At 33.8% G+C, this 26,365-nt stretch overlaps 1 protein-coding gene across 1 annotated transcript in view; it reads left to right on the forward strand.

Moving 5' to 3' along the window:
* LOC142339599 (uncharacterized) overlaps positions 1-24,475 on the forward strand; it is a 98,685-nt gene extending 74,210 nt beyond the window's left edge. Inside the window, exons 3-8 of the mRNA XM_075389749.1 lie at positions 2,729-2,818; positions 13,729-13,805; positions 14,481-14,654; positions 21,337-21,586; positions 22,603-22,958; positions 23,984-24,475. Coding sequence (XP_075245864.1) covers positions 2,729-2,818; positions 13,729-13,805; positions 14,481-14,654; positions 21,337-21,586; positions 22,603-22,958; positions 23,984-24,248 — 1,212 coding nt within the window. The 3' untranslated portion in view covers positions 24,249-24,475. The remainder of the gene's footprint in view (positions 1-2,728; positions 2,819-13,728; positions 13,806-14,480; positions 14,655-21,336; positions 21,587-22,602; positions 22,959-23,983) is intronic.
* Positions 24,476-26,365: the final 1,890 nt, after the last annotated feature.

Raw genomic sequence — 26,365 nt, forward strand, 5'->3', positions numbered from 1 at the left:
TTCTTACTTTAAACTTTATCTGATGCCCTTTTGATTTGGTTATTAGTGGTTTTCAAAAAATGGACAAGGAGTTTTGGTCGTAATTAATATTTGTAGCAATTTGATTTTTATTGCCGTCTTTTCTGGTAGTCATATTATGGTAGCCACAGGTCTCATAGACCCTCTATGGTAGTTTGTTTTATTCTTTTAGTAGTTTGTTGAGCGATACGTTGATATGTTAATTTTTTTTTATCTCTTCATCATTTGGTAGACAATTAAGTGAAAAATGTAGTTGAGCGGGGTCGGAACCTAATGTGCAAAAGCACATTACCGAGCCTCCTTGTTGCTAACCAGGTTCAAACGTAAGATTTAATTATGATAAGGAACCCGTCAGGGTATATCACTATATAAGGAATGTGACCGGAAGAAGTTGCAGATATGGCCATCCTATCTGCAAAAACGCCCCTCGAAGATTTTCTCCGGGCAGTTAAACCGTAGAATTAATCAAATGATTAAAACTAGGAAAAAATTATAGCTTTTAATTATTACAACAATCTGATGCAATTTGATTGATTAGTTTAGGGACGTTGAGCAATTTCGCCGTAAATTTCGCGGATGCTATCATTGCTATTAACGGCAATTAAATAAAAAAGTTTTAAGCAATAATGAACTGCAGGCGATGTTTTTGGGACAAATAACTACTTGAGGGTTTTGTGAAAACTGATAAAAAAGCACTAAGAAAATTTTTATAACTTATGCAGTCCTTTCTATCGCATGTCTGTCACATTCTCAAAAAAAACATGCACAAAATTTTTACGCAATAAACTTGTAAATATTGCAATAATCTTCCTAAAGTTTGCGAAAAATTTTGATCCTAGTAGAGTTTTGTTAGAAGTTTATACAAATGAAACATTATACAAATAAACCGAAGCGACATTTCGATTGAAATGAAATTACTTGGAACTATTAGTTGAAATGTTTGTGAAAAAAATCAAATATTTTTCTAAGTAAGCTCAAAATATAATTGAAAAAGAACTTAAACTATTTTCATTGTCGCACAATTATTTATTTTTAAACACGAAAAGGAAAAATCATTAAAAAGGTGTAAGGTTGCACGAAACACTTTTGATGTCGACAAAGATTTGAAAGTCGATGCTAACTAAAAACTCAATTACTTTATCCAAGATGTTCTTTTGAAACCGATGAAACACAAATATTTAACTTGAGCAGGCAGAAATAACTTAAATATTGACATTTCACTTAATTTATTGACAACGGCGTGAATGTTTTACACAAAGATAATACAAGATTTGGAAAGAATAGCGGTTAAAACATATATTTTTCAACTCAAACAGCCCGAATCCTTTTACAGCGAAAGCGGTAAATAATTGTAAGATTTCCTGTGAACTTATCATTTCTCACAAAATTAAATCACAACCCTGGCATTAAAACCACTCAACTCTTCCTTAGTAGCCACATTCTTTACGGCACCTCTGCGCTATCTGCCAAGTGGTATCCTTAATTTTTTTTGGATTCAAACCAAATTAACGTCACTATATATATATATATATATATATATATATATATATATATATATATATATATATATATATATATATATATATATATATATATAAAATATAAGCAGTCATTTTTGTAAATTTAGCGGCTATTAGCGATGAAATTTTTGTTTCCATTTTTTTGTTTTTAAGCAGTCAAAAAAATATTTAATAGCTCCCACCAGTAAGCTGTGAAAATAAAGATCTCAGTGTTAAAAACCGCAACTTTTGCAACAAATCATTGCTAAGGATTTGTGGTGATTTTTCGATGAATTTTTGTACGGTGTGCAATTGTTAGAGGTGAATTTTTTTCACAGCATTTATAATATTCAGCGCTAAAAACCACACTTCTTACAATCTTTTACGCATCCAACGTAATTCTGGAAATTTTGGGGCAATTTTTAGCGTTGACACCTCAACCCAGACATTCGTATCTTTCTAGACCTATTTATTGAATGCTTTCTGCAATGAATAAATCAAAGAAAAACCACAAGAAATGCAAAGAATTTTTTTATGGCTACTTTTCCGGTGCAATTTTCGCTTCTTTCTTTTTTCAGATTGAATGAGAGATAGTGAATCAATTTAATTCTAAAAAAAATGTGCTAGAAGAATACCAGGTAATTCGTTTCATATGTCAAGAGCTGAAGTTTCAGAATATGAGTAAGTTTTTACAATTACCAATAAACCCGGTGAAACGGCAGCTTTTCGGGCTAGTTAACGAGAATATTTCAAAAAAAATCAGGTAAATTTGATGTTTTCCCATCCAGAAACACTGGGAAATCCCCGTTAACCCGGTAATTTCGTGGCTCAAAATTCCAAAAAGGGGAGTATTTATACGATTCGGTCCGCGGTTAACCTGTGGTGGCATTTTTCGGTGAGCTGTTTTTAGTCCCAGTGTCCCAGTGACCTACCTATTCCCACTTTAATTTCACGTTAAGGATGAGGTCCCAGATCGAATGAATTTCTGACCAGAATCACTCGAACGCAAAGCTGTTAATTCTTCTCTCGAAATTATAATTAATTTGAGGAAGTTACCATCAACTGAAAAAAATCTCGACAAATTCACCTTATTCGCCACTAAAATTTGCGAGCGCTTTGAGGTGAAATTTATTTGTTTTCACCACAATTTGCCGCAATTTGTGCACTATGTCTGGGCATTAACATGGTAAATGTTTTTTTGTGTGTTTTAGCTGGCCATGTTTATGGAGTGTGCGTCTGTGCTGATGCTGCTCAACATTGCAATAGACAGATATCTCTCCATTAGATGGGCTGTTCATCAGGTAGATCGAGTCACACAAACAAACTCAAATAAACAGAAACAAACACAAACAAATACAAACAACACTCAATCACACATAAGTACACACGCATACATACACACACACACGCAGGCACATATACGCTTACGTACACACATTCCTAAATACTGGTGAAATAATGGGCTGCAAAAAGTCAATCTTCGTATTTTCAATGATTTGACTAATCAAGTTTTCATTGCTAGATCAAACAACATCAAAAACGTGCCGGCGTTTGGGCTGATCATCAAAAATATTCAACTGATTAAACGAACAAAAGCAGAATTATTATCAAATATGAACGAGATCAAACAGCTTCTGAAAAGACGTTCAATTAAATCACAAAACGCCGCCCAAATTTTTAACTCAGCTTTCAAGGTTGATTTTCCAGGTTGAGTTTCGCGGCTTAAATTAATGATAAGGCGGTTATATAAAGTAATTTTCCGTAGCATGGCCAGATTTTCAATTGTCGTGAAACGCCATGATCGAAAGTTGGTAATCCTAAGCTAAATTTATACTTATTTTGTTAAATGTTGTTGGTTTGATCGATAAAAAATGGCAAGCTAATGATAAATATAGAATATAAATGCTACTTTAAAATTAATAATAGCGACATAAAAATGTCTCAACTTTCATATCAAGATTGCAAAAAAATTCAGCCCTGAAACTGTCATTACTCAAAAAAGTACTTAGAACTGTTGCGAAAATATTTGTTTACAATTTTTTTCTAGACAGAATTTCATTGTCTGTGATAGCAAGTTCATAAAATAGACTCATAAGACAAACAATTTATAATTATAATTAAAACCATAAATTAGTTGCTCAAAAAAGATCTTACCATAAAACACAATTTATCTCCGAACTTTTAGGCATTCAAGTGATTTCAAAACGCCGATTACAACTGATATTAGTCCAAATAAACCAATAACATGTAAGTAAACGAAAGATTAGGTACTTCTTTATTTTAAAAAAATCTCAAGACTGCTTTTCAAGGAAAACTGTCATTAACAGAGTCTCAATAGAAATTATAGTTAAGAAAAAACTATGGTAACAATGCTAAATTTGGATAGTATGTAGCCAGTCTTCTTGTCTTAATCTCACTCTGCGTTTTGTGCTCTTTGAACAACACTGAGCTTTTAAATAAATGAGATACTTTTTTTGACATTTTTAAATTTTTGATCATCTTTACGAGACCAATGAAAATTTTTGTCATATTTGTACCACTCAATGAAACAGATTTGAGTTGACAGGAGCAGCTTCACGTACTCAGTCAGTTGGTATTGAGTTCAAATTTGATATGATTTGGATTGCTCTGGGTGGAGTTTTTTTAAGGAACTCTACATAATTTTTGATGATTGTGATGTCAATGGGATGTCAAATTTGAGAAGTCTCATGCAACCGAAATCACACCCAGGCAGCACAAATAACAATAAAGGTTAAGCTTCAGGGTGCGAACAGCTATTTCTGAGATAAGAAAGAAATCGGACTTCGAATTTTTGTTGACTTGCCTTGCTTTGTTTGCTGCTTTTAGGGTTATCAATTTTTCAATATCAGATTTTTAACAACTGTTAACAAAGAGCATAAAAACAATTCCGTTAGTGTTTAGTTTCAACTATGTTAATTACTTTTTATGATTCTGAAGGTGTTTGGATTTGAAATATAATCGTTGTTTAAAGAGTGTCGATTTTTTATTCCATTTCTCCAATTCATAGTCTTTTTGGGCGGCATGGCTGATTATCATTAACGAGCACAACTTGTATCTAAAACAGGCATTTGTCGCATTCGATTTCATTCAAACTAAAGGAGATTACCTGCCAAAAATGACAGTTTTTCCAAATTAGAACAATTTACTTATTGAATTTTGTTCAGACTTTTCTCGCTTCTTCTTTATTTTTTTGCTGACAGGCTTTGAGACGAAGAGTTTAGAGACCATTCCGATTTAAATTTTTCCATCTTTCCAATGATTTTAATGTCGTTTTTGCAGGAAACATAGTTTACAATTATATTAATCAAAAAATGAATTCCACCAAATCACAAAAATTTAAGACATCTGAAAGGCTCTCTAGTAAATAATGTCGTCTTCTTTTTGCCCCTTTTTTCTACGATGATCACGTTTCTATCAAACTTGACATTGTTTTTTGAGAAGTTGATTTTTTTAGATTTGATGCTCATATATTAACATTAAACTCGTTCTCGCAGTGTTAAAAAAATTAGATCATAAAGTTTTACTATTTTAAAGGTTCCTTAAAGATATTTTTGTCTTCATTTTACAGTTATATAAGCAACCAAAACGCTCTAACTACAAAACGCCACCTGTTTTGGGAAGCTAAGTAAAATTTAGAAACTTTGCCAGCCCTTCAGCTCTGCATAGTAGTTTTTGTAACTATTTTATCATGTTATTTGAGTTTATTCAAAGGATTCCTAGTTGAATCTGAGTGTTAATATGATATTTGATAACTTTGAATCCCCAGGTTCATTTATTTAACCCTCCTATTTGTGTAGTCCCTAAACATGTAATCCCGTTTTGTTGCCGTTAACAAAACACAGAACACGTCAGCAGTGAAATCATTCAGCTAGTCAGAATAGCATTTTATTTGTTTTTTCTGCATAATTTTCATTCATTCCAGGAATTGTCTGGTCATGCTTATGATTTTCTCAAACAGATTGATTCGTTTCAGCTGCTTTTGATGCTTGTTTATACAACGGTCTCAATCATTTTTGACTTTTACATGCTATTTTCTTCTTGTTTTAAACCAAATGACAGTTGACGAATGCTGTAAAAAACAAAAAAGAAACTGAGATAAATTCCTCCCTTTGATCATATAAGCCACAATGGAAAGAAGAATATTTTCTGACTGTGACTCCTGCTTACTGGGTGCAAAACATCTGCTACCACAAACGCACCCGGCATGTTTTTACATGACGACTTACTATGTAAGAACACGTGCTCTGTAATTGGGAGAGTATAAGGTACTGTGCGGGGACAAACGGAAAAGATTCCAAAATAATTATGACAATAAATTTTTTTAAAAAAATGATTCCGTTTCCAGTCTTTTGCGTTTCTGAAAAAAGTTTTATGGTTACGAATAACTTAAAGTTAGATAAATTTCACTGAACACAATTGACGGGCAGCCGATGTTTTCTTAATGTTTTTCGAGTTTGTGTTTTCGAGATAATCTAGATAAAAAGTGATAACTATTTTGTATAATTAAAACTATTAGTTTCCACAGCCATATTTATTAAGGCTTTTGACTGAAACGTTCTTGCTAAGAAATTTAGAGAGCATCAAAAACAGTTAACTTCGAGTCAAGAGCCACCAATTTGACTTTAGATTTGTTTGAAAAGTCTTTATTTTCTCAAAGAGTTAGAGAAAGAGTCTAATGAAACTCAAATCAAAAAAATTGTCAATGACAAAAAAAATTCAGAAGTAACGGGTTCTTGATTACTTACAAAATGTTTAGAAAAACTATTTTGATAATATCTATTATAATTTATGTTGAACTAAGTTGCAATTGATGTCTACTCAGGTTTAGGGGCTCCTCTGAAAACTCAAACATTTCTCGTTTTTTTTATCTGTTTGAAACTTCAGCTAAACAACTTCCACTTGTTTGTAGCAACCAGATAGAAACAATGTTTGGTGCTAAAACAAACGTTTCTGAAAGGTCCTTTTCGATATATTGATTTGGAATATGTTTTGCTTTCAAATGCGAATGTGGCAACATTCTGTGCCACCCACCGAAAATGCAAGCATTCGTGTTTAGGTTATTCTGAAATTTTTGATTTCAACTGATACCAGTCAAACAAAAGCAAGAACTGATAATTAATTGAAATAAACTATTATAAATTGTGATCAATTTTTTTAAATTAACATACATGCATAGAAACGAAATTGCTAGGCAATTAAGAAGACCTTCTCAACAAAAAATTTCTCACCGATCGGCAACAACCCATTCGTAAAAAAAATTTACTATGGCTGACTTGAGCTTCTTTTGTGGATAGTCTAAAGTTGCATAGGCAAACATTTTTGTGGAGCAACTTCTAGACTACTGAAAACGAAGTAAATACGAAGAAGTCCCATTTTAAATCAGGCTCAAATTTTATTGCTTCATCAGAAAATGTTTGTTCCGACCCCACATGTGGGGAAAGGAACTATATACTCAAACGGGTTTTTTTTGTTCAGACAATTTTGGCCGATCGATATCTTCATCGTAGAGAAATGTGAATGGTATCATTAAAAAGCTCGTCCAGCCTAGAATTTGAAATTAAAAAGATTTTTTTTTAATTTCGTATTTTTCGAGGAGTTATCGAGGATTGAAGTTTTGTGTGAAGACGTCATATTTGGTATGATTTCGTTCACTTCTAGTGTAATTTTTCTTCAAATTATACATTTCAAGCCACAAAACGAATCAAATTTGTATTCCTAATACACAAAAGGTAATAAAAAGTCGAGTTCTGGTCTCATAGGGAAGTTTACTATAAAAAAATTCGAATTCTAATTGAGGGCTGTTTTTTAGAAAACTTCATTTTTCTTTAGGTGACCTAGAGACTGGTCACTTTTCATATCAACGTTGGGTTAATGATAAACTTCATCAACAGTAAAATGACGCCTAATTAACAAAAAACACGTTTGCAAGGAATCGCACATGTTTTTTATGGCTTCGACTCTGAGTTTTTTTTAATCTTTTTGAAATTTTGATTTTCTCTTCGAGGTTTTACTGAATTTCTGGAGCCCTAAAATTGCGATGGGATTCGTAATGATCATTAGAGAATCTATTCAGTGCTTTGATTTGGCAGCTAATGACTGTGAAGACTTTATATATAATTTTTTGAATTTTTTTTAAACATAAAACGATCATAAACTTATTTTTGTAAACTGTAAGTCAGTCTCAGTACTGACAGGATCCCCATCCTCTCCACTGCAACAAAAACTAATCTGTTTAGTTATTTTGTTGTCTAACTGTTGGTTTTATGACTTCGATGCCACAAGATTTCAAAAACAATTTTTAATTTCATAATTTCGTATTTTTGAATCCTTTTGAAAATTTATCACATTTTTGTGATTTGGATAGCTCCTGTTGGTTTAGGGAAGACGTTGAATGGATAAAGTTTTCAGTGAAAATCTTAAGGTTTGAATGGCTTCGACACTTTATTCTTGCACTTTTCTACTGATTTTTTGGTTTTTGCATGTATTTGTTGTTGTTTTCGTGGTCATAAGATTTATTGTGAGATATTATTGATTACCCATGCATGACAAAAATCTTTGTTCTTCTATCAGGTCACAACTCAGCGTTTTTATTTACTTCTGTTGAAAGCTATTGACTTTAAAGGCTGTTAAGACTTCAAAAGCTTTTTTTCAAAATTTTTTTTGAACTTTAACGAATCGTAAACTTATCTTCGTGAACTGTACAAACGCCTCAGTAATTACCGAACTCGTTTTTTCCTACTCCAACAATAATAATCTAATTTGGGGCTTTATCTTCTACTTATTCGTTTGATAAAATCGATGCGCGAGTTTTCGTAAATTTTTCGAACATTTGGAAAATTTTTGCATTTGTTTGCGGTTCTTCTGAAATCTAATCACATTATCTTATTAGTGTTAGTTCCAATTGGCTAACAAAGGATATTCAATGTATCGTAGATAAAGTTTTCAGAGAAAAGTTTATGGTTTAAATGGCTTCGACACTTTCTTCTCGCACTTTTCTACTGAATTTTTGGTTTTTGCCTGTATTTTTTTGTTGTTTTCTTAGTCAATGGTTATTGTAATGTCTTATCGTACCGATGACTTGTCAATGACAAATCATTTCGTCGTTTCATCGAGGCATAACTCTTATGCTCCCATCGAGCACTTTTATTGCCTTTCACTGAAAGAAATTGAGTTTAATGGCGTTGATATTACCGATTTTCTCAGAAATTTCGTGTTTTTAATGTATTTGTTCATATGTATTGATATTTCGAAGTCATATTGAAAAAAGAATCTCATGTTGTTAAAAATTTATTGGATGATAGAAAAATCATTAACGAAAAGTTATTTTTTAATGGCTTCGACACTTTTCTCGGTTTTTTTTGAATTAGCGGTTTTTGACTATTTTTTAATCTTTCGGTAGGCGTAAAATGCTGACCGGTCTCAAGAGCTTGTAATTGAGTATTCAAGGATTGATGTTACCCGAGGCTTTCATTTTATAGCGAATAGTCTCAAAGTTTATGATATTATACATTTTCAATGATTTTTAAACTTTTCAGTTTTTGTTTTTTTTTCGTCAAATTGTAGCTTATTCTCATCATTGAAAATGGATGGAAGAATACATAGTATTCAGATAATAGCTAATGATTTTAATCGCTTCAATGATTTGTGTTTTCGCAAATTGTTTATTTTTTTGAGTTTTTCTGCTTCTGTAGTCCGTTCCTATGTCTTAATCTAACCAACGACAGATCCTATTGGTTTCATAACGAATGTTTAGTAAATTTATTATGAATTATTTCGTTAAAAGCTAATGATTTTAAAGACTTTAGAAATTATTTGGTTTAAAAGAAGTTGTATGAAAGATCTCGTCAGCGCTGTAATGAGGCATGGAATTATGTAATTCAATAAGTAGTTCGATTTTCAAACGTTTTTTTTTTTAAACTCAAACATCTATTTTTATTATGTTTTTGTTTGGTTGACAATTAAGTCAAACGTGTAGATGAATTCGGGTAGGAATATCATGTGCGAACGCACATTAACGAACATTCTTGTTTAGTTAAATGAATGCTTTGCGCTCAGCCCATTTGCATGCGCACCGAAAGAACTGGGGAAAAAGGTCAAAATAGTGCTAAATATCATTTATTGTTTAAAATTTGTTTAAAATGGTAATGCGATTTCCAAAGAGTCAAAGTAACTGAATCTTAATTCGACAATTCCTATGATTGGTAAACTGCCATTACACCTCACAAATAAGTTTTGTTTTCGTGACTCCGATCAGGTCACTGAGAAGATCTGACTTTTGTCGAGAAACGCTTTAGTGGTTCAAAGTTGAAATTCAGAATTCCGAAGTGACTTCAGTAGAATAACGTTACCTTGCTCGAAAAACGCACTTTGCGGGTTTTAAAATACCAAAATTCTTAAAACCTGGCGGGACTGTATATAGTAAAGTCTAGCATTCTAGAATCTGACACTGTATACATCTGGCATTTTTAAGCCTGCACGCGCATGTTTGAGTCTGATCAGCAGAGCTGAGAACGACAATTACAATTTTTTCTTCTAATAACCTTTCGGTCATAGTTATCATAATTTAAAAGTCTGGTTTTATCTCTGAGTTCATCAAACGAAGCATATTCGGTTATTAGTACCGTCTATTACATAGTAAAGTTTCCTTCATTTCTATAGTTCCTGAATTCAGAGCAATTTCAGATTTTACAACACAACGGGAGTATACAATTAATGAAACCTACCCACACGAAAACTATGATGTGTTCATTAAATTGATACTAAAATTATAAGAAACCAGAAAGGCTTCATCAAACCCTTGTAGGTATTAAATTTTCCCGTTAATTTTCTAATTTTAGAACAAGAGGAAGTAAAAACGGTAAGTAATGGTTTCAGCAAAAATTGAGTAGGAGAAAAAGGAATTCGATCAGAGTGTATCGGCGCTTATTTGGCTAATTTCCGAGAAAATTATCGACATTTTGTCTGAGCTGAATTGATTGAATGAAAACCCAAATTATATCTCATTTGCTACAAGTATAAAATACCGTTGTGGTATAATCGATTTCATGCTGATGTAAAGTGCAGGAAATGCTGCAGAGATAACACGCTTTAAACATTGATAAAAATAATATAAGTTGTTTCTTTGGAACCGCTTAAACTTTTAATGATAAAGCAAATCAATTTTTTTTAAAAAAACATACCCATGATCCTGGAAAGTCTAAAATTGCGTTAAAATATAAAACTACAAAAAAAAGTTCAAAATTTTAATCAGTTACTTCTTGATTCCTGCGCGAATGTGATACCAAGTAGAAAAATAAAAAAACATGTGAAATGAGCTGGAAAACAAATCCAGGCCACAAAAAAAAACAAACTACGCTTATGTCGATATAGAACTTATGTTTTAAACCAAAAATTTCACATGAAAGAAATGAATGCAGAAAGTTCTTCGGATGAGCAACGAAAAATAATCTGGCTTTTACATTGGATAACAGGTGACCTTTTGAGTTATGATTAGAAGCAGCAAAATACTAGTAGTCCGAGGCACTTTTTCAAACTTAGATGGTCAAATTGATTTGAAGAGCGATCATAGTGGGCTTTAAGAGAAAGTACCAGTTCAGAAGAAATGTCAAGTTTGATCACAGCTAATCGCAGCTCAACTAAACTGTAGAAAACAAGATCGTAAATGAAGTATGATAATGCATTCATGGACGAAATTTCTTGTTGGCCATCCAAAGATTATTTAAGGCGCTCAATTAAGGCCCATCTGTTTATTTAAAACACAAACTTCTCAGTATGATCTTGCAGTGTTTGCGTAAAAAGATTGTGGATGATTTTTGTATGATGATCACGATCCGTTTAAAAATTTTATATTATCACTTAGAAGTTTCTAGAATCACTGAAAAAATATTAATTCAAACTTATTAACGCCTTTTCTTTCTCTCTTTCGTGCAACTGTTACAGCACAATTAATGGAGTACTAAATATTCTGAACAAGAAACATTCTGCAGCGATCGTTTATAAAAAATTATTGTTAAAATTTGAAAATAAGGCAGCAATTTTGATTCTGTGAACAGCTTTTCAGTATTCAGAGATTGAGATTTAAGTACAATATTGCTTTATTTGAGACATTTTGAAATGATTGGATGTTGAAGAATTTAAATGGTCATTAGGAAAGACTGTTCGAAAACAGTTGTGTTCGTTTAGATGATAACTTTGAAATCAAATCACCCAGTAAACAAATTTAAAAATGCGTTAGAAAAACCAATCATACCAGCCATTAGTATAAGAGGCAAGACAAACAACAAAATCGAACAAAAAACAAGAATTAATTACGACCAAAACTCAATTTCTGTTTATTAAAAAAAAAACAAAAAAGCGCCAGATAAAAACTCAAAGCAACCACCTAACTTGCATTTAATCAAAAATTTTATAAGACTTGTTTTTATTGAGAATAATTAACAAGCAGACAAAAAAGTGCGTTTAATCTTTTTGAAGATATTTAACCTCAAAGTCGCGAACAACATGAGCTATCAACTGAAGTCATTAGGAGAACTTCTTTAAAACCTCCATAGAATGCTATCGAGATCTGTCATTATCCGGAACATCGTACGACTACAAAAAGAAGAAATGTCGAAAAGCCAAAAAATTACTAAAAAACGGTGTTGAGGACGTTAAACTAATAATTTATTCACTAACAACAATAAAATAATCAGTTGCGCTCCATTTCAGCGACACTCAAATGTTAGAATGATAAGTGATTTGTCAATATTGCGTCATCATAAACGATTCGATGTGACGAGACAGCAAAAAAGGAACTTAAAAAGACAAAAATCCAAAAACGCTATGAAAACCAAAATGAAGACAGCGTTCTAAATCATCCCAGAGACGGCGGAAACTCTTCTTGGCTGCGACTACGCTACAAGGTGACACAGACATAAGGTAATAGGTGCCAAAGATCATTAAGCATTAATTTTTCGAAATAACCTTTCTAAAAGTAATAACACCATGAGAACACCAAACTAATAAAAACTAAGTGAATATTTTATAACTGCTTAGAGAGGGGCCAATTACACAAGTAGTTTGTGAGGCTAAGTAAAACACTTCAAAGTAACAACAAATACATGCTGAACTCAAAGTTTAACCAACCATTTTACGCAAACTGAGTTAAAGCCAAGAAAAAATCATTAACTTTTCACTGAAGTTTTAATGGGTTTCCACTGGCCTTATTCTCCTTCATTTTCAAATAATTTGGGGATTGTAGAGTTCCACATCTAGACCGACAATAGTCTTGCTTTTGATTCCTCTCCATTAAGAAAAATAACTTTTACAAAGGTTGGTAAAATAGGTTAACGATTTGAATGTACGTAAATAGATTCAAAACAAGTAGTAACTTTTGGATACATATCGAGTTCTGTTAGCGAACAAAATATATGGTATCAACTGAAGCATAAGAAATTTATTTCTCCTAAGATAGCGAATTAGATGATAGTTTTTAGACTCTGTCCAAAAACTACAAAAATGAAGACAAATACCGGCAAAAATTGGAAATTTCTTTATAATTACGAAAACACTCTGTTTTAGCCATAAAAACGATGAAATTTACGCAGAAAGAAAAATACTTATTCATACTTTCTTCATTTGAACAACATCGTGTCTCCCAAAATTGGACCCCTATATGAAAGAAGATTTGCCTGTATTTGGAATGAAAATATTGCTATTTTTTTTAAATTACAGAGCCAAAAACTATTTTTTTCAATGCAAAAATCAATGACGAGAACACAACTGAATTTGCTATTGCTAAACAAAAACGCCAGCTGAGCATATAGTTCCTCCTTCATTAAAGTGGTTCGGAACCACAAGAAAAAAATATATGTCTCTATAGAGCGTACTTAAGGGTATATTCATACGCAGACGTGACCTGAGCTGCTTTTTTGTTCTTCGGGGATTCTACTGTCTTTCCATGCCATTTTACCTTGATTATAGTATCTCTTTTATTCCAATTTTCGCCACACTAATCGCATACACAAGTTATAATTGGTCATAATTTCAGACGTCTAACGACCCTGGTAAATAAATACCGAAGTTTTCCAGCAATTTGAAACGTCAAAGAAACTGAATAAATGGAACCAGATACTAACAAAATGTCCTCCTTAATTGTCGCTCTTGTCTGGGTCTTGCCGAACAGTGAAACTACATGCGGGCTGTATTTCAGTTGATGACTCCCCGAAGGGCATATGTGATGTGTGGGTGTGCCATTGTCATAGCAACCAGTGTCGCCTGTCTTCCAGGGTAAAATTATTTAAAAAGCACATCACTTACAAATTTCTTCAAGTTACAAATTTCTGTACGTTAAGTTAGAACAGATAGATTTTTGAGAAATGAAGGGGTGGGATATAAAGCGAAATACAATATAGGCAAAAAATTGTAGATTTTAAATAATAAATTGTTCTCATGTATGTATGTGAAACAATTAGTTGAAAGAAATAATTTACGTACACACTTGAAAGGACATCAAAAGGCTTTTACGCCTAGTGGGCTGATGCGTTTGGGAAGCAGGGTGTTTTTGCGGGAGAAATTAACAACAAAAAGTTTTGTGGAAATTAGGCGAACACCGATTAAAAAATTTAAAAGGAGATCTTGAAAATCCACTTGTCGATATAAAATAGTCAAATGTCCCTAAAATTTGTCTTCAAAAGAAAATGAGTGGAAAAAAATAAACTATTAGGCGCATTCATCATTTCAGTTTTATAAAATTCTGCAATTTGTATTTCTTTGCCCAATTTCTTTTAATGCAACTGATGCAAAAAGTCAGCTTCATATGTTGGTTTAATTCGTTTGCATGAAGCATTTTACCCCCCCCCCCCACCCGCCTCAGGAATTAATTGCCTGATCACTAACGTACAAACGTACACCTTGACTTCTGCGTAAGAAGCACTAATTACAGTACAATTGTTTGTTTTCCAGCATTTTCCACGGAGACGAGAAGTCGATGATGAAGCTGCATTTGTACTACCCGTGTGTGACTGGACTGGTGTTTGTGTTGATCTGTGTGTTGTACATGCTAGTGTTCTACACTGTCAATCAGAGTGCTCAGAAGGCGAAGGCTAAGAGACAAGAGGCAAACAGACTCATACATAGGTACGTACCTACCACGCACTACATCAATTTAATTACAATACATTCAGGGTAGATTTGATAAGGAATCAAAATCTGCGTCCTTTTACTATTTGAGTCCAAAATCAGGCGAAGATCCCATATGACATAAACTCTGTACTTACATTTGGCATAAAAAGATTTTAAAGAATTTGGATCTTCTCCGTTTGTGCCCCCCCCCCCCCCACAGAACGTTTTTCTTCTCACAGTTACAGAGCACGTGCCATTACGTAAGAAGTGATTATCTAAAAATATGGCACGTGCGTCTGGGGTGTCACCCACTAAGCTGGGGGGAGGGGGGCACAAACGGAAAAAGATCCATAATTTTTACGAAACTTTAGGTCCGTATATTTTGTCACACCTTCTTCTGTAGCTTACGTGACTGATGAACTCACTTAGAGAAAATCTGGCATTTGTCGAAAACCACGAAGTGTTTTCAGATAAAAAAATTAAAAATGAATTCACATGAACTTGCTGGACATACGAACTTTGGCAGTTTTAAAATCTGGTACTTTTTAAGGGATTCAAAAACACTTATTTTTATTGTTATTAATATTATGTTAAAGATAGATGAGATGATAAGAAAAATTGGGTCACCTTGGTGTCAGAAAGCAAAATAGGAGCGGCTCCGTTTTTAAAAATCAAAGTTAACCAAAAAAGCCAACCAAATATTTTTCCCAATTACTTTTGCAATTTTGGACAATAAAATTTTTTTTGTTTTAAACTGTACACTAAAAGAAGTTGAATGCAACAATTTTTTAGGTGAAAACTGATAAAATTTTTCCTTCAAAAGAGATCAATAACAAACATTTTATCTCACTAGAATTCTGATCTTTTCGGATCTCGCATGAAATTCTTTGAGCTCAATAATTGAAAACAAGCATCAAATGAACCGAAGAGCTTCAGGAACGTTTTTTTTTCAACTAGCATTTTGACTGAAAGTTTTTCTGGGCGGAAGTTGGCACAGTGACGTTGGTTATTAGATGCCAAATGTGAGTTCTGTAGACTCCGTGTCCGGACAAAACAGTCTCAGAAAAAACAGTCCCAGACAAAACAGTCCCAGACAAAACAGTCCCAGACAAAACAGTCCTAAATTGCAAAAAAGTTCCAGACAAAACAGTCCCAAAAACCAGACAAAACAGTCCCAGGCAAAATAGTCCCACGAAATTTTACAGATTTTGACTCGACGCATTAATTAACGAAAGTTAATCCGACAATTAAGCAAAACCGAATCAAATTATCAAAATATTAAAAGTGGACGCAAAACTAGTTGTTAAACTCAATGACAGGTTTAGTTTTAATTGTGCAGCATATAAAAGAGTGCGTCACGATGTTTGGCGTCATAATTTTGACGCAAAATGTTAATATGGAATTCATTCATACAAACAAAAAGTCGGAATTGCTCGTCTTTGAAGGCTATGGCTATATTAGGCACCGACAACTTACAGATGGCGCATCTTCTTGGCGCTGTTGTATTACAAAATGCAATGGCAGAGTCAAGCTACGCAATGAACAAATCGAAGTTATCACAGTTCATAGCCATTTACCTGATCCAGCAGATATTGAAAAGAGGAAATTCCTTTCAGCGTTGAAAGACAGAGCAGCAATGGCTGACGAGACTCCCCGACAAACAATTTTTGCCGCCCAAAAAACATCAACAGAGAAACAGCAGCCAACATTCCAGCTTACAACTCAAACCAAAGAACAGTTAACAGAACGCGCCAACAAAACCGTCCACAAATGAGTGAGCCCTCGTCACTGAAAGGATTTGAAATTCCCGAGTTATTACAAATGGTACACAGTGGTGAGAAGTTCATGTATTATGATTCAGGGCCCCAAGATGAAAAAAGAATTATTGTTTTTGCGACTCTGCCAGCCATTGAATTGCTCGAGCAATCAGATGACTGGTTCTGCGATGAGACATTTTCAACAGCTCCAAACGTCTTCTATCAGGTCTACACAATTCACGCTTCTGTTGACGGCGTGAACTTGCCTCTCGTGGATGCTCTTCTTCCTGATAAAAAAGAAAAGAGCTATCGAAAACTACTCTGTTCCCTTCCTGAAACATCAACAAAACGAGTAACGATCGATTTTGAAATTGCAGTTCGGAATGCATTCCTTCGGTGGAATGAAAACTTTCAAATTCAATTTTGTTTCTTTCACCTTGGTCAAAACGTGTGGCGACATGTGCAGGCAGCCGGCAAAGATGCCATTACTGCATTTGAAAAATTACAGTCAACTTGTCCAGAAGACTGTCAGCCAATTTTCAACTACTTTGAAGACAATTACATCGGCCGATACAACTCTTCTGGACAGAAACAGAAACCACGGTTTGCGATTGAACGATGGAATTGCTGCGAGCGCATAAAAAAGGGCTATGCCAGAACCAACAACTCCGTCGAAGGCTGGAACAGTAATTTTGGAAAATTGGTCAATACAAAACATCCATCAATGCCCAAACTGATTGAGAAAATATGATTGATTTCTTGAGAAGCTGCAGTTATAATATCAAACTCTAACAGGTGTTGCTTTGGTGTTTATGATCCTTTATTTTCTGTGATTCGCTTCATTCATTTTCTACCAAAATTTTTAAAGTTTAAAAATAACGCTAGAAGCGATCTGATTATTGCAAAATGACCATCATGAACCAGCTTTTCATTTTCCCTTCTTTCACAACAACCCATGACCGGGTTCTCCGAATTTTAACGCTTTTACCAGTTTTCCCCACTTTCCGATCCGATTTACCCTCAATTTTTGATTTTTGCGAAAATATTTTTCCCCGCTCGGGCTCGAACCAGCGACCTCCGAATGCCGGCCCAGAGCACTACCTACTGCGCCACGGTGATTTTGATTTTCTGACTTCAAAGCTTTCTTTCGAGATCAAAGCTGCACTTTCTCTTTGATCAGTCTAACGAGCACTTTGAGCGGGACTGTTTTGTCTGGGACCGTTTTGTCTGTTTTCTTCGGACTATTTTGTCTGGGACTGTTTTGTCTGGGACTCTTTTGTCTGTTCACCTGTTTTGTATCATAAATCGTTTTGTAAAATGATTATTACAGCTTTTCTTGAGCTTTGGTTTTTCAAAATAAATTTGAGTCCTATATTCCAGTCATTACGTCAAGTCATTTGCATATGCATGAATTTTTTAATGTTTCAAATCTGATAAGAATTTATCCGCGCACAACTCATTGTTTGTTATCTCATGAGAAGAACGTTCCCTTCTCTTACAAGATCCTTATGTATGAGAAACAATTTTTTGGTTAAGATTTTGTAGAAAGATTATAAAATTTTTCGAGTAACGTTTTACAAAGAAGACCCTCTAAAAAGTAGAAGAACCTCACCTTTGATTGAAAAAAGTAGAAAATAAAAAGATTTGTGCTCCTCTTCACGATCTTCTACATTTCACCGTCTCTAATGTAATAGCCACAGTATTGAACAAATACTCAATTAAGTATTATTGTCAATCTCTGACACCTTATTATGCCAAGAACTAGCAAACATTGTTCTAATAAATTTCTATATTAACACCGGTCATCATATTAGCTAGCCAAAAATACTAATAGATGCACCATTGTATGTGTGTTGTATTCTAACTACGCCAAAGAAATCCTCAATTGCTTATATCACTGAATGAACATTAAACAAGGAGGCTCGGTTGGTAATGTTCGTTTGCAAATAATGTTCCGACACCGCTCATCCCCATTTTTGCCTTAATTGGGTAAAAATTGAGGAAGAGATACTATCAAAACTTTCAAAAACATACATAACGCTCAACAAATCAATAATGGAATAATATAATGACACGTTAGAGGGCCGATGAAAGTTGTTGTTGATAGGACCAGAAAAGACAATCATAAAAACGAAATAACACACAACAGTAATTAGGACCAGTGTTTTTTGAAAAAAAATAATAACGAAATCAAACTCGCATCAGATAAAACCTAAACAAAACAAACTAACCTACACTTCATTCAAACAGATATGGGATCTGTCCTCAATATGACGGGGATATAGGTCGACAAAAGAGAGCAAAATGGCGCGAGGTTCAAAAATACGTTTGTAATTTTGAAAAAAAACTAATTTCTAAAGTGAATAAAATCGTTAGATATTAACTGAAATCACTAAAATTTTCATTTATATCTCCGGAGGAAGCATTTTAGACCTCTCATTAGAGAGTGTGCCTCATACGACAACAAAAAAAACAAATACAGACAAAATTCAGAATTATCATTACCGGCAAAACTTAAAAGTTCAATTAAACTTTGCGCGAAAAGGGCAGTGAGGCCGTTAAAACAATAACTTTGCAAATGTTTAATTGCGCAATTTTTCAAAATCTATCTGGCCTACTATTAAGTTTATAATTTAAATAGAAGCAAAAAAGATATAAAATGTACAAACATGAAAAATTCACAAACAATTTTCAAAAAACTCGTAGTAACAAAGCCCAGAAAAATTTGATTGAAATTAAAACCGATACAAAGACAAAATCATAGCTCAAGGAAAACGGGTAGTGACCTGTTGTTACGGAGACTAAGCTACAACTCAATCACGAAAAAGGTGAAGCACAAAAATCCAAACCCAAATCCGTTTTCAAAAGTTATAGCAGACAAAAGATTTCAACTAAAAGAGACAGATTAACTTGCAAAACATCAAAAATTTAGTTGAGCCTGTTATTCATGAGACTAAGTCACTAGGCTACAAAATAACTAAACATACAGGCAGGAGCCAGGACATCAAATATAAGCCAAATATTCACAATAATTATAAAATGTTTTTTACAAGAACTGCAAATCATAACTTGCTTCTCAGCTCAAAATTGACGGGTCTTCATTATAAAAGGACTACGTAGAAATGACAATAAAAAGAAGACCAAAAACTGAAAACAACAGAAAATTTGAAAAATTCTTTTTGAAATTAAAAGGCCGAATCCATCGGCCAAAACATAAAACCAACAGATAAAATTAACTTGAATCCAATAGCAGTTGAAACTTCTTATTAGGGAGTTTGAGTTTTATAATAACAAAAACTAAAGCAAAAAAAGGGATAGTAGAAAAACTCTTTAAGTTTTTTTAAATTCTTTTGAAGGTCAAAAAAACAATTAGCCATAGACTGATATCTTTAAATGGGTTCAATAATGTCTTGGGGAATCAATTGAGACCTAAAAAAATTCAAAAATAAAAAAATTCACTAAATTTAGCTAGAGATTTGTGTCCTATAAAAGCAGAAACTATGCAAAAAAATTAACATATTCAGTTGCGCACTTTTTCATAGCTGTTCATTTTTTATACTATGCTTTCCTTCGATTATACCTGTCAATAATGTGAAGAATTGACAAGGAAACAAAAAGAACCTACAAAATGTGCAATTATGCCCGAAAAATTTACACAAGAATTGAAAACTCATGGTATCAAAACGAAATAACCATTAGTTAAATATGGAACATTACAGACAATAATTTATATTTCAGAGGAAATGGATTGCGGCCTGTAATTACTGCGATGCGCCAAAAACTGAGAAATAAGATAAAAAAGCGGTTAAATTCAAATATTCACCAAAACTTTCTCAAAACCAATGTATTCAAAGTCATAAGATAGCAACTGACCGCATTCTCTGGGTTCACTTATACCTCTTAAAAAACCAATTGGGTCCAAAGAAATCATAATATATTTTCATTGGTCCTCGTTTTTTGCAAATAGTATCGGTCAATAATTGTGGCCTGATTTGAAATTGTTGTCAGTAATTAACGTTCAAAAATTTAAATGATGAAAGATTTTGAAAAGAAAGTCCTCACCCCAATCGGATCTAAAAAATTATTTGTAAGGATTCATTGTGGGATCAAGATAAGCCTTGATATAGTTGGGCGTCTAAGGAAAAACCAAATTGTTCAAATGGTTGGGGAAAGTGATCAATTTGTGAACAAAATTTTTTAGTATATCAGAAATGAATAATGCATTTTGTATAATTATCGAGTCTAAATTTGCAAAAACTGGCAAGATTATAATACCCGAAGACTCTTAGAGCCAGCTAGAGTACAACCATCGCTTTTGTAACAAGGTCCGTCAGATATCCTAATTCTTTGTAGGGGATGCTTTCTGGGTTTCTTTTCTTTTAAGATCGTATAAGACATTTGTGTTTAAATTCTGTAAGTTGATAGACAAGAATATTTCAGAATCACTTCGGCTATGTTGTCTGAGAGATAAAGAATGTACATATATGCAAGATTAAATTTTCATGTGAAAAAAATTTTGTGGTATTTCAAATATTTTTAGACAATTAGCTACGGTGCGATATCTATCGTGATCAAAAATTGATTCAATGATTCACAAAACACATACACGTGTTAACGATAAATAATTCATTAACAGCTATTGTATAGTGCGTCCCATAAAGTTGAAATAAGCGAACGTTTCAAAAGCTACGGATTCGAGCTCAAAGGTCAAAGTTCAAATTTAAAACATGTCGAAAAAATTGATGAATATAAGCTTAATGGGAAAAACGTTGACATTCAAATGACCAATTTGATGCTCAATTGCCTGTTTTTGACGTTTTCGAACGTTCGCTTATTTCAACTTTATGGGACAGACTATATTTTGACGGTAGTCATAATGTTCTATACAATCTATCGATGAACATATTGATTTTTATGAACTTAAATTTGCGTGTCATCAGGACCACCGCGCACTACCTGGACCCTGGAGATGCGAGTCAGAACCCATCTGACAACGACAGATCCTCACCTCTCAAGTCTCTGAGATCTGCTCTCAAGAAACACAGCAAAGGCAGCAACTCCACCAACTCTGCTCCTGAGAAGACTGGTGCATCACCGGGCGCTGGAGAGACTCCGAAGAACAGCTGGAACACTGTCAATGCAAGTGCAGCGTCCAACAACACTGGCTATTTCAATGACGTCTACGTTGGGGTGAGAGCCTGCGTTGAGAATTTCGTCGGATTCAAACATAAGAAATCGTCCGTTTTCGCCAAAACCGATCAAAGCCCTTTCGTTTTTTCGTCGTTTTGATCGGTTTTTGTCGGTTCAAAACGTAAGAAACGTCGGTTTTCGTCGGTTTTAAAACACAGGAAGCGACCATTAAAACCATCAAAATTTGAAATCCAGATTTTTCAATTAATGGAAAATTTAAAAGGATATGTCAAATTTTTTTAATAGTATTTTCAAAGATTAATAAAAAAAATTTCGAAAAATGGCCCGCTTTAGATGTTAAACGTTTTCTTGAAGAATTAAAAGTAGAATTGATGAGCAAACTGTAACTATAAGTGACTACCTAATACCGTGAAAACTAAATTTTGTATTGAACCAAACGAGAAACAACCCAGAAGTTTATACGTTTAAAAACCGAACCGAACATGCCGATAATTTTCTTATTTTCAATCATAGCATAGCGTTGATTCATTGAACTTTTAAACTGAACACGACAAGGTTTTTTTACGCTATAACGCCAAACATACCAAACTTTTAGTACGTGTAAGACCGATAATACCGATTTTTGCCGAGCATTCCGAAGCTTTCCTATATTTGACAAAAAATACTGCATATTTGAACAATGTTAATATTCATTGAAAAATATTTTATATTTAATTAGTTCATATCAATTTCTTTTGGATCTTTTCCGTTTGTGCCCCCCCCCCCAGCACGTTATGCTCCCCCCACTGACAGAGAACGTGTCATTACATGGTAAATCATTATGTAAAAATTTTGCACGTGCGTCTGGGGGTGCAAACAATATGCACCCACTAAGCTGGGGGGGGGGGGGGGGGGGGAGCACAACGGAAAGATCTTTTTTTTTGTATATCATGAAAAATTACGAAATCTTGAAGTCTTGCAAGATTAACATCCAGTTGCAAGAATCTTAAGATCTTGCAAGATTAACATCCGGTCTCGGCCAGGAACGTTACTTAAAATAATTCGAATTTTTACAGGGCGCTGTCGAGCCCCACACACCATCCCCAAGTCAGCCAGAACGGGAGCCGTTAGCACCTCAAAACAGCAACAGGGGAGGGGTCACTTTGCACCGTGGGGGGAGTAGCAAGGTTGTCAAATTGGAGGAGAAAAAGCCAATCGAGATCATGCGAGACAGAACTGTGGTAATTCTTCTGTTCGTGTTCGGAACCTACGCATTCTGTTTCATTCCACTCACGATTCTGAACTTCCTGTTCTACGTGAAAACTGAGTTGTTCAGCGATATTGGAGTGTACACGGCCAGGATGTACAAGTCTATGCAGCTGCTGTACTATCTCAATTTTGTCCTGACCACTTTTGTTTATTCCATTCTGAGGTTAGTCGTGGGTTGGAGTTCCTTCGAGTTCTAATGATTGATCATTTAAACTTCATTGTATCTGCGAATCTCGTCGATAGTTTAATTCAGTCTCAAAAGTCTCCCCCCCCCCCCCCCCCCCCCCCGATGAATCATAGAAAATTCAAAAGGGAAAAATACCATTGATATATTATAAAAAAATCCTAGAAAAGAACTTGTGTTCTTTAAACAACATCTTTTCTCTTCTATAATCAGTGAAAAACAACTAGAATAACAATTTGGATTGAATTTTGAGTATGATTTCATTGCAGGTTCTAGCTTGCATAAAAACTAGTGTCTAAACTGTTTTTGAGCAAGCTAGAACCTGCAATGAAATCATACTCAAAATTCAATCCAAATTGTTATTCTAGTTGTTTTTCATCATTGAAGTCAAATAGAGCAATCCCAAGCCAAAACGAAGAAGAGAACATAGCAGACTCACAGCGGGCGAATTGCTCTCAAAGGACTGGCCAATGCGGTGGTTTTCGTTGAAAACTTGTTCTGACATAGTGTCTAAACTGTTTTTCAACGAAAACCACCGCATTGGCCAGTCCTTTGAGAGCAATTTGCCCGCAGTGAGTCTGCTATGTTCTCTTCTTCGTTTTGGCTTGGGATTGCTCTATTTGACTTCAATGATTAACGTACAAAAAATAATTTTTCATCGATCAATTCTGATAAATGGTCTGAAGTCTGAGGATAGTGTTAAGGGTACAATTTAACAAACGTTTACGTTCTGAATGGCCGAAAACTTTTTCGTGGAACTAGAAATGGAGTCTCCTAAAATAGGATTAGATTTAAATAATCGGTGCATTTGAGTTCTGGTTAAACAGATTTTATATTTTCAAGTTTTGATAATTTGTTAGGCTCAAGGCGGTTAAAAAATAACTGGCAATTATTTTGGAGGACCAGGAGCCGTTCAATTGAAGGCTTTCTGTATCATGTTGAGAAAATTTTTAACCAAGAAAACATTGTACATTACTACTTTTTTGACCAGTATTGAATTTCAGCCACAACTTTCGGGAAGACACTGTCAAGTTCTACCGGCGACTGCAATTGCACAAATGCTGCACTCTGATTGGCTGCGAAGACCGCACTAGCGCTTCAGCCCAACTCGGAGCCGACTCGGAAATGACTAAGAGCACCAAAATGAGTCGTCTCGACAGACGAGACACAAATCACAGCTGTGTGTTCACACCTGGTGGGAACAACAATGAAGTCATCACTACCAAAACAAACACTACTAATTGTCCAATCAAAAACTCAGAAGTCTAATCGCCAAGTTAATTACACTTACTTAACTAACTAATCGACTAAATACTCGCATACTGAAACTGCAGTAATTCCGAAATATCAATTCTATCAAATAGAAGCAGTACTTTTTATTTAAGTAACCTTTTATTATGAGTGTTCAGTAAGTTATCTTTCGTAAAGTTATGAATTTTTGTATTATGTTGCCATGATATAATGTTATTACGCAGTGAAATTTAATTTTTATACTATTTGTCCAGAATTTAAGTTCCTTCAGCAAAAAAATGGTGGTGATATGATAGATAACATTTGATATGGCCAACAATAATATCGATTATTGGTTTACTTCAGTCGTGACTTACCTCGTGGTTATATAGCTTGGGTAACCCCTTTTGAATTTCATCGTATTTTGAATTCTCAATTTGGATTTAAAAGTGCAGAGGTCAATTTTTTACATCTCTACCCACTTATAAATCTAAATTAAAAACTAAAATGGAATTGTAATTAATAACAAGCCACTTGTTAATTAAAAGATTATTTGGATTCTGATTTTGCTCTTTTTGGTATAAATTATTCTTTCATTTAATAAACACTGTTTTCCTAGAAAGCATGGGTTTTTCGTCTGTGATTTCCCTTTTTTGAGTGTTTACTCTATAGTGAAATAGAAAAACTCCATCTCACTGCTGTGAACCTTCTATATATAGACTTTGACTTTTTTTTAAAATTTATCAAAATTTAATTAACAAAACATAATTATCTTCTTGTGAGGCAGTCTACTTCTGGCTCCATTCGTAGACAATTGAGACAAGATTTTGGGGCATTGGGATCGGGACATCATGTGCCATGTCATATAAGCGAACCTCCTTGTTGAACCAGGGCCTGAGTCCGTATCAGATAAACCTTGCCATTTTTATTTCATAACTTATAACTATTTGATGTACTGATATTAAAAAAGTTTAATAAGGGCTTGAGTTCATTGCTTATTGTTTTTGAGGGCACAAAATTTGTTCTAAAAACAGAGTTCTGAACGCTTTTTTTGAGATTTTTGTTGTCGTGCCCTTCCATTTCATTTGAAAAAGTCTTCATAAATCAACAAAACTGCTTATCTGAATCTAAATTTCCCTTTTCAATTGATAGTTCATCGCAGTTTTGAAAATTTTGCCGATTAACTTTGTAAAAACTAATTTTTGTTTTGTCTATATTTGTTTTTTCACTCAATTGATTTATTTGATTTGGTTGATTGCATTCAGATTTACTAAATACTCTGAATTGTGACAATTCCCCTGAAGAAGATTAGTTCAAACTGTTGAATGTCTAAATTTCACAACCATTGGCTCTTAAATTTAAAATAATAACAATTTTTGGAAAATTTTGCACTTCAATTTGTTTTGTAAACCAATCTTGAAATTATTCTCACCAGCAGGATGACATAGCTGCCTCATGCTCAAATTTCTGTGCTTGTGTTCGTTGGTTTTGATTTTTGGTGGAAACGCATTTTGAATTTGATTGTAGTTTGCACTCTCAATTTTTTTGCCTCCACACCCACTTATAAATCAAAATTGAAAAAAAATGCAATTGTAATTAATAAGAAGTACTTGTTAATAAAAAAGTTATTACAGCTTGATATTTAGTTTAAAAACGGGATAGGAGTCCATTTTTGGATCTTGCTTTTGTTCATTTTTGGTAAAATTGTTTTTTCATTTAAAAAATGTTTTCCTAGAATGGATGCATTTTATGTCTGTCAGCTCTATTGAAAAATAAAAATTGGATCTCAATGCAGTGAACCTTCTTTATATAGACTTTTGACCTTTTCTTTGGATCCATCAAAGTTAAAAAAAACATTTACTTAATTTTAGGCAGTTTAAATCTATTCAATTGGTAGACAAATGAGACAAGATTTTATCAGCGGGATCGGGACATTATGAGCCATGGCGTTTCAGCGAACCTTCTTTGAATCAGAGCCTGAATCCGTATCAAATACAAACAATATCATGAAGCCACAAATAAGAAACTCCTTGAAAACGAATTGATCTCATCAAAAGACGGAAAATTTTTTTAAAAATGAAAATGAATGAAACAAAGCACGTAAATCTCATATTTTGTCCGCAATATATCCACTGAAATCATTTTAAAACTATTTC

Source organism: Convolutriloba macropyga, chromosome 5, assembly GCF_964194025.1.
Source record: "Convolutriloba macropyga chromosome 5, txConMacr16.3, whole genome shotgun sequence".
Taxonomy (NCBI): Eukaryota; Metazoa; Xenacoelomorpha; order Acoela; family Convolutidae; genus Convolutriloba; species Convolutriloba macropyga.